Genomic DNA, 9,952 nt, shown 5'->3' with positions numbered 1-9,952 from the left:
CGAAAAGTGTAGTTATTCACTTTTCCCTGACTCCGCGCGTGTCCGGAGGAAGCACCCCGTCCCAGGCGCGGCGCGGGAGCGGGGCCGAGGTCAGGGACCTAGGGGAGGGCGGCGCTGGGACCCGGCCGCCCGGCGCGCGCGGCTGTCAATCAAGGCCGCCGTGGGCGGGGCGGGGCGGCGCTTCCGCCTGCGCGTGGCCGCGCCGGGCCGCTCGGCGGCACCCGGGACAGTTAGGAGCCGCGCCCGCAGCCGCCGGCCGCGCGGCCGGACGAGGGGCGATGGAGCTGGAGCCCGAGCTGCTGCTGCAGGAGGCCCGCGAGAACGTGGAGGCGGCGCAGAGCTACCGGCGGGAGCTGGGCCAGAGGCTGCAGGGGCTGCGGGAGGCGCGGAGGCAGGTCGGAGGGCCGCGCCCGGAGCGGCGCTGTGGGCCCCGGGGAGGGCGCGGGGTGCCCGGCGGTGGGCGAGGCAAGGAGGGCTCCGCGGGGTGGGATGTGCGAAAACTCCAGACGGAGAAGGGAAGAGGCGCTGATGTGCTGGGACACCCAGCAGGGTCTGGGGAGCGGGGAGGTGGGTGCTGGGGGAGGGTTTAAGGAGCAGGGACAAATTTGGGGCACCGCGGGAGAGCGCGAGGGGCGTTCCCTAAACTGGGGCAGTAATGCGCATGGGGGGTGGGGTCCGAGGTTGGACAGAGTGAGGAACCAGAACAAAATCCCGGGGCGTCACAGAGGGTGGTGGTGACTGGCGGAGTTGGGGGAGGCGAAGATTCTTTGGGAAGAGCTGCTGTGAGGATGCGGACTGGCTTTGGAAAGCCTCAGGAAAATGTGGGGCAGTGACTTGGGGAGACCTGACGGTGGAGGCAAAATGGATATTGGAAGGGGAGGAATAAAGAGAGAGAGAAGCAGGAGAGTTAACACTGAATGAATGGGATTAATGCCTGAAAGTGGTACTTAATATCTCATGTGATCTTGAATGCATGAAAAAAACCCATTTAGCGTAACCCCATTCTAGATGGTGTGGAATTTAAGGTGAAGCTGTGTTGCAGAGACAAAAGAAGGAAAATGAAACACTGGAGAGATGGAATACAAAGGTGTAGGGAAATAGAAACATTTAAAGAGGAGTGCTGAAAGGAGATGCTAAATATACTTTCAAGCGACAGCAGTGACCTGTTCCATGGGGACATGGCTATCAAAGATATAGGAAAGCCACGTGGTTTCTCTACACTCTGGAACATATACAGAAAAAGATAGAACCCCCTGTAAATGTGTAATAGGACAGATAATCCTCAAGCTACTCTTAACTTTTTGAGTGAGCGGGATTCCCTCAGAGTGGAATCGTTTGAGTGATTGGGAATCCGTTCAACATTTGAGGGAATGGGATCTCTCTACGTCGCACTTGGTATTAATCTATATCATCATCCTAGTCACTCCCATGCTGCGTAGAATCTGAAAATGTCCAGCTGGTAGAATAGTGCTGTGATAACACTGCCTTTGGATATGGTCATTATTAAGGGTACTTACCATGCTTTAGGTTTTATATATTTTAAAATCCTTACGGAGCTGGTGCAAGCCAGGTGTCATTTGCGGTTTAGTAGCAGCAGTGGGAGCAAAATCTAGATATGGTTATCCTGATTTGGTGAATGCTTTTCAAGGTCTTCCAATGCATTTATCTTGATTTCCATTTGAAAACATCTGCATTATTCTTTCTGCTGTTTTGAAATAGAGCTTCTAAACCTAGGACATTGTTTAAAAAGAGATTAAAGTATTTCTTACATTTGGCTAAGGTTCCAGCCTGTTAAGATATGTTATATATGAGCAGGACTATTGCTTAACGTCATCAGCAATTAAGCAGCAGCAGAGTGGACGCTAAATGAATGAGCTCGGCACTCAGGAGTAGTACTTATCAATTTCTGGTGTGATATTGGATGCATTAAAATTTAGTATGATCCCATCTTGAATGGTTTAGTATTCAATTTCCAAAGCTATATTCTTTTAAATTTGTTTTTTTTTTTTTGGAGGAAGATTAGCCCTCAGCTAACTACTGCCAGTCCTCCTCTTTTTGCTGAGGAAGCCTGGCTCTGAGCTAACATCCGTGCCCATCTTCCTCTAGTTTATACGTGGGACGCCTACCACAGCATGGCTGCCAAGCAGTGCCATGTCCGCACCCGGGATCCGAACCAGCGAACCCCGGGCCGCCGAGAAGCGGAACGTGCGAACTTAACCGCTGCGCCACTGGGCCGGCCCCTAAATTTTATATCCAATAATTTAAATACAGGACATACTTTCCTATAATTTAGTGTAATTTGCTATGGGTTTTTGTTTTGTTTTTGAGGCCCATTGTCTTGGGCTTGAGACAGAAAACTCTAAGAGACCATCCAACACAGTTAGGTTCCTGATGACATTGCCTTCTGACTAGACTGAGTAATCGTGGAGTTCTGTTTTGTGAACTGGAATGTGTTTTGTGCTGGTGCCAGTTACAATGTGTCTCTCCTCAAAGCTAGTGGATTGTACACGTTTGGGTTTGTAGAATAAGGCCTCTGTCAACTTGCATTTTAAGGAAGGTCTGTGTTACAAAAATGTTATCAAAATAAGCAGCTGCTTTTGTTTGGTGGTTAGGATATTTTTAGGGTTCCAGTCATTTTCAGAATAACTATGTGAAATAGATGGCTTTTTAGTCAAAGATTTTGCACGGAGGAGGAGAGCAGAGAGGAAGGATGCTCCCCTTTATATCTATTTTTTACTTGCTCATTCTCTTTCCTTTTGGCGTATGATTTTTTTATTGATACGTAATTTATATACCATAAAATTTGTGCCTTAAAATGTACAATTCAGCGGTTTTTAGTGTGTTCACAAAGTTGTACAACCATCACCACTATCTAATTCCAGAACATTTTCTTCACCTCCAAAAAAAATCCCATACCCGTTACCTGTTACTCCCCAGCCCTTGGCAACCACCAAATTACTTTCTGTCTCTATTTGAATTTGCCTGTTCTGGGCATGTCATAGAAATGGAATCATACAATATGTAGCCCCTCGAGACTGGCTTTCTTTGACTTAGCATAATGTTCTCAAGGTTCATCCATGTGATAGCATGTATCAGTACTTTAATCCTTTTTATGGCTGAATAACATTCATTGTATGCATATACCACATTTATCCATTCATCGATTGATAGACATTTGGGTTATTTTTACCTTTTGGCTATTATGAAAAACGTTGCTACGAACATTCATATACAAGTACAAGTTTTTGTGTGGACACATTTTCAATTCTTTTAGTATGTACTTAGGAATTGCTGGGTCGTATGGTTAACTCTTTGTTTAACCTTTTCAAGAACTCCTGGCATACTTTTTATCTTTGCTTTTGTTTCTTACCCTTTAAAAATCTCTCATGAAATTTGTGTCATATTAAGAAATCGTGTCTATGAAAGTCTAGCAGGAAGAAGAGTAAAAATCTTTTAAGTTATTCTGTCAAAAACAACTGCCAACATGTAGCAGTTTCTCCTCTTGTGGTTAAGTTTAGGCCCTACCCCCTGTCTTCAGAGAAAAGGAAGTTCTGTGTAGGAATGCAAGGGTAGTCTGTAACTCTTACTGTTTGAATAAGTTAAAGGCTAGATAATGTTTACAGGCAGCCTGGCCTAACGGGTGTTGAAATCGTTAAGAATAGTTATCCATAGCTCCCTGGAATTCTTGGTACTAAGATGTAAATACCAAAGAAATTAACTCCCACTCTTCTTAAATACTCATTTGTCCATTCACTCAATAAATATTTGTTGGATGCCTCCTGTAGGTCAGAGATACTTCTAGGTCCTAGAAATAGTGTGGTCAGGAAAACACACCACTGCCCTCATGGATTTACTCTTTTCTTTGATGGCTGATCATTAGACTGTTACCCCTAAAAATGAAACAAATAGGAAAAACCTAAATTCGTATGTATTCACTTTTAGATTTCACTTCCATTGTGTTTTCATCTCTTGTTTATTTCTACAGAGTTGGGTTTCCTGCTTGTTGTAAATAGAGATAGCTGATCAAGATGTCACATAGCGATGTCAGCTGGCACTACCTCCCAGAGTGGCACTACGTTGATGACATTGCCACTGTCCGGAGTCTAGTCCTTAAGCTGTGCGGTCCAGAAACTCCATCTTTGTGCGTTATCCAAGGGGGATTAGTTTGAGGTACTGGAAGTGCCTACAGTGAGAAATACCAGTGTTCTGGTCTGTGTTCAGTTATAGTTCGCTCTGTAAAATGAGTGTGTTGGCTTTCCTGTGCCTTTTAGTTCATGTGATTCAGTGTCTCTCAGGAGCATTGACAAAAGCAAGTCTCTACTCTTCAGAGTAAAGGGCCAGATCCTGGTACCTAATTAAGATACTATCTAGTGAGGACTCTGGTCAGTGGTGTCCCTCTGATCCTTGCTACTACGAGTGTGGTCTGTGACCACAGCAGTGGCATCATGACCTGAGAGCTTGTGAAGAATGCAGGAATCAGACTCCACCCAGACCTACTGAATCATAATCTGGACTTTAACAGGATCGCCAGGTGACATATGTAGACACATTAAAAAGTGAGGCACATTGCCTTAAGAGTATACCATTATTGCTTCATCAGCTCTCTACTGATTTCTGCAGTTTCATCTAAACTGTAGGTGTGTGTCATAAATTGTTGTGGTTTATCCTCAAGATTAAAACTAATGTACAATACCAGGTTCTCCATAGATCATTATTCCTGCAGGATTTGAAAACACATAGCATACTAGTTAAAAACTGGGACAGATACAGAACTGAGCGGAAAAAAAAAAAAAGTTATTTCAGAAAACCAGGGCAGGAAGTCTTAGTAGCTCTGCAAAGAAAAGAAAGCTATTATTGCTTCTTTTATCTCCCACTTCCCCTTCTGTTACCGATTTTCAAAACAGTCCAGAAATCTGTTTGAAAATAATTTGTTACTGCAGTAGTATTTATACTGTCCCTATTACAGTATCCTAAGAAAAGGTTAAATCTAGAGCTGGGGAAAACCAAGCACAGATGAAATAATTTTAAGATAACCTATAATTCTGCCACCCTCAATGCTGTTAACATTATGGTGTATCCTTCTAGACATATTATTTTGCAAAATTGAGAGACTACTGTATATGCAACTTTGTATCCATTTTTTTCTTTTGGTTAACATTATGTCATAAGCATTTATTATGAAAATTTTCCCATGTGTAGTCTAATTTTTAATGCAGAAGTGAAGAGAGTCTATTGTATAGGTACTTATGGAGCATTTGTTGGTGGTAGGCTGATATATATTGGCTGAGGTATGCCAAAGTACTGAAAGCAAGGCTCTAGAAGCAAAACTAATCAACAACCAAGAGAAAAAAAAAAAAAACAGCTGCACAGGGCCAGGCCTGGGGGCCTAGTGGTTATGTTTGGCTCACTCTGCTTTTGCGGCCTGGGTTCAGTTCCTGGGCATGGACCGACCCCACTAGTCAGTGACCATGCTGTGGCAGCGGCCCACATACAACATAGAGGAAGATTTTCCATAGATGTTAGCTCAGGGCACATCTTCCTCAGCAAAAAAAAAGAAAGAAAAGAAAGAGCTGCACTTATATTTGTGTGGAAAAGACCACATATTTACATTGGCTTTTCAGTCATATTTTCTCAAATAAGTCTTTTCACAAATTGTCTATAAACATGACACTCTGAAAGCTTCTTGTTGAGTCCAAAACTCACTTGAAATATAGAAAAGTATAGAAGGGATTTGAAACAAGTATTCTGAATCAACAATGTTAAAATTAATGACGTTAATTAAAAAGTGAGGGTTGGGGCCAGCCTGGTGGTGCAGCAGTTAAGTGTACACGTTCTGCTTTGGTGGTCTGGGGTTTGCCAGTTTGGATTCCGGGTGTGGACATGGCACGGCTTGGCAAACCATGCTGTGGTAGGTGTCCCACATATAAAGTAGAGGAAGATGGGCATGGATGTTAGCTCAGGGCCAGTCTTCCTGAGCAAAAAGAGGAGGATTGGCAGCAGATGGTAGCTCAGGGCTAATCTTCCTCAAAAAAAAAAAAAAAAAGTGTCAGAGTGCCCACTTTTTCTCTCTAGATTTTATTTGCAATGTAAATTGTAGTGTATGTATAATTTTGATAGAGAAGAACTATTCTTATTACTATAAATCTGGTAAAAAATATGCCTAATTTGTGATCTAAAAAGCCGAACAAATGTAGGACAGGCTTTGATTATCGAGGAGTATCAATGAATCCCTTGTATTTGCAGTCGTTTTACTTTGTTAGCATTTGCCTCTGTTAGCCATGAGACCTTGAGAAACAACTTTCCTGATCCGCCCTTTCCTTATCTGTACAATGAAGTTGAGAATAGTACCTTCTTGGCCAATGTGGGAATTAAAATGAGAAATGTATTTAAAATGCTTAGCACCATGCCAGGGACATATGAAGTGCTTAATAAATATTAGCCATAATGATAATACCACTAAATATAATTGTTATTCAGGGTGATCTTCCCCTGCATCTCCAACTGGCAACTTATTCTTTAAATGTCCCCTGCTCTCTTTTCCAGCAGAATGCCCTTTTTGAGCTCTGATGGCAGTTTGTGGCTGTCCCACTTAAATGAGAACTTAATACGTTTTATTATAGTTATGTGTTCATGAACTTTCTCTTTTACCAGAATGACAGTTTTTCTGAGGTTAGGAGCATGCCTTATTCATCTTTATAGCCCCAGTTCCTGGCACATACTAGACCTCAGTAAATATTGAATGAGTGCCTTTATGAATGTTGTGGGTGTAATTTTGCAGACATTCTTTTTAGATTGTCCATGGTCTTGATTATATGCATTCTATTCATTAATGCAGACGGTCAAGAATTAAACATTTGTTATATCATGTGATTTGGTTATTTGTTACCACATAAACTATGCCAAAGTGTAACGGCTTAAAGAGCAATCGTTTTATTTGCTTCCTAGTCTGGGGATTGACTGGGGCTCAGTTTTCCTGATTTTGCTGGCAGCACTCATGTAATTGCAGTGAGCTGGCAGCTGAGGCTGGAATGTTCAAGTTAGAACGTTCACATACCTGTTTGGAGCCTTCGCAGTAGCACAACTCAATTGGAACGCTGGCATGGCTGGACCTCGGTTCATCTCTCTCCTTTCCTCCCTTCCTCTCCCTCCCACCCGTCCCACTTTTCTCCCCCTTCTATTTATTGTCTCCAGAAAGAGAGCTGTACTTCTTACATGGTGGCTCAGGACCCGTAAAAGTGCGAAAGCAGAAGTTGCCAGGTCTTTTGAAGGCTGAGGCCTGGAACTGGCACAGCATCAGTTCCACTCTGTAGCTATGCACATTTGACTTCTTTGCTAGTCTCTGGCCCAGCCTATGTTCTAGGGGAGAGGACTGTTCAAGGTTATGAGTACCAGGAGGTGTGGTTCATGGTTCAGTGGGGGCCGCTAATGTAAGAGACTACCAAATCATAAAGATCTTCTTTTTGAAAGTTCAAATAAGCATTAAAAAAAAAGTCTAAGAGAGACAAGAAGGAAATCTAGCAGTGCTTAGGAGTCTATACACGAGTCAGACAGTTCAAATTCTCTGCCACTTTACTAGCTTTGTGATGTTGGCAAGTTCATCTGACTCCCATATGTTACTCATCTTACAGATGCTTTCTTCATAGGGTTCTGGTAGAATTTAAATGAGACCATAGGTATAAGTACCTGGCCTATAGCCGGTGTTCAGTAGATGATAGTTGCTGCTGAATTGTTATTGCCATCTTTATTATTTTTTTTAATGATTTGGTGTCAGTGCAAAGACAAATAGCTAATGCAGTACATTTCATATGAACTGAGAGGAAACATTTTGGTTAGCTTTTTCAATTTCAGTTAACTATTTTATATCTTTACTTTGTCTTTATTTTTGATCACTATGTTCTTGTTAGCTAATCGTATTTAAAGCCAGTCTCTAATTTTAAGATCGTTTTAGTTTCCTATTAGCAATTTTCCTAATTGGGTAAATAGATTCTTAGATTAAACTTGGAGGATAAAAATTCTTTTCTTCTATAAAGTCATGATGTTTTAGAGGAGATTCCAGTTACTTAATTTCCTGAAATATACACACATATTATATTATATTGATATAGCAACTATATATTGCCACTTAAAACCAGAGATGTCATAAATCAGATTCTATGTAGGTTTTATGACTTTTTGGTAACTAAACTGTGGACGAAGCTGGATCGGTTCCTGTTGTCTTGGAGGGCTGTGAAGTGTGTATTTACTAGGTTTTTGCATGGCTTAGTATTGATGTATAAACTCGGTGACTTTTTGGCATTTTGTGAACTTATCCTCAAGTTAAAACTTTGAAATTATAGTTGCTTTGGGATTAGATTCAACTGCAGTGGAAACTTTGTAAATAAGTTTTAATGGTCTGTTACAGTAGAGGTTTTAGTGGAAAATTCGTTTGGAATATTATCAATGTAAACAATGTATATTACAATTTCCTTTTGGAGACCTTGAGTTGTGTATCATTTGTATTCCTAAATCTACTTTGTTACTAACCATCACAGTTCTTTTGCCTAGAATGGCTAGGGAGCATTTGGGGCTGATTGGTTGTCTGCCGCAGGATTCTTCATGCAAGGACGAGAAATACGTGTTAAGAGCAGAACGTGTCTTCAGTCAATACATAATTTACAGGTTTACCTGAGAACTCTTTAAAATGGGATCTGTAAATACTGAACTGCTTGGTACAGTGGGAAGACCATGGTCCTTGGAGTCAGACTGTTTCTGGCACCGTGAAGCCTTGGGGAAGTTATTTGACTTCTTCGAGCTTTACTTTGTTTACTTTTTTTGATAAGTTAAACAATACAGATCCCCGTCTCAGAGTTGTGAAGATTTAGTGAGCTACCAACATGTTGGTGAACATATTGGAGCATGGTACCACATCGAATATGAAGAAATTCACCCAGCGGTGAAGTCTGCATTTTGAAATGAGTTCATAGAGCCAAGCAAATGAACCTCATTAGTCACATGATTGGATTAAAGGGGACTGAGGCTTTAAATTATGAACTATTTCAGGGAGAAGGAAGTGATGCCAAGGTAGCATCAAGTTTGAAACAGCAACGGTCGGGATTCTCTGAACAAAAGGGACCAAATTTATAATGAAAGTACAGGAGGCGGGTTTGGAAATGGATTCTCCCTTCCCCGGCCCTCTCACTGCTTTGTGTTCACATACTTCCTTTTTTTCTGAGGTTCTGAAACAAAAACAAAACATAGGCTCTGCAGCAGCTGAAGGAGCTTTTGAATTCTTTCTAAACAGGAAATTGACTTTACCTAACCGATGCACTTCCTGTGTGTGTGCCGTATCCGTTAAAGAGGGCGCCAGGCCCTCGGTGGTATAGTGCTCCACTGCAGAATTTCCTCTTGGTGGTGGGAGTGCACACTATATTACAGTGCTCCAATGTGTTGTCTTCATTTATTCTGGTATCTCTGAGGTCTACATGCATCACCTGGGGATCTTGTTAAAAATGTACGTTCTGGTTCAGTAGTGCTGGGCGGGGCATTTCTAACGATATTCCAGGTGATGTATCAAAATCATAAGGCATTCTCTCCCTGGTTCTTTTAAAAAGGTCTTAAAATCACACAGGATTAATTTTATTTTTACTCAACGTTTATTTGCCAGCTGCTATGTATGTTAGGGCTGAGTCTCAAGGATCCCACAGTTGAGTGAGCAGCCAAATCAAGTACATTTTGAGTATGGCCTCTTTTTTTTAAAAAAAACTTTGACTTGGATTTGTTTCGTAGAAGTTCTCTAGTAACTTTACAGAGATTTGTTAGCAATGGAACTTAACTTAGCATCTCTCCTTTTCTTTATGATTTGAGGGCTTCCTTTACTTACTGCACATACGCCGGCATAACTCACATTAATGTCCAAAGGAGAAAAAACTGTTTCCGTGATCTGCCCACCACAGCCGATCAGACTGTTCCTTTT

General features: G+C 41.9%; 1 protein-coding gene across 1 annotated transcript in view; it reads left to right on the top strand.

Annotated features, from left to right (window-relative positions):
- Positions 1 to 203: 203 nt before the first annotated feature.
- Positions 204 to 9,952, top strand: part of CRLF3 (cytokine receptor like factor 3) — a 43,422-nt gene continuing 33,673 nt past the window's right edge. Inside the window, exon 1 of the mRNA XM_046677835.1 lies at positions 204 to 395. Coding sequence (XP_046533791.1) covers positions 279 to 395 — 117 coding nt within the window. The 5' untranslated portion in view covers positions 204 to 278. The remainder of the gene's footprint in view (positions 396 to 9,952) is intronic.

The sequence above is a fragment of the Equus quagga genome, chromosome 11, assembly GCF_021613505.1.
Source record: "Equus quagga isolate Etosha38 chromosome 11, UCLA_HA_Equagga_1.0, whole genome shotgun sequence".
NCBI lineage: Eukaryota > Metazoa > Chordata > Mammalia > Perissodactyla > Equidae > Equus > Equus quagga.
The sequence above is the reverse complement of the archived record's forward strand: the minus strand, read 5'-3'. Positions and strand labels throughout refer to the sequence as shown.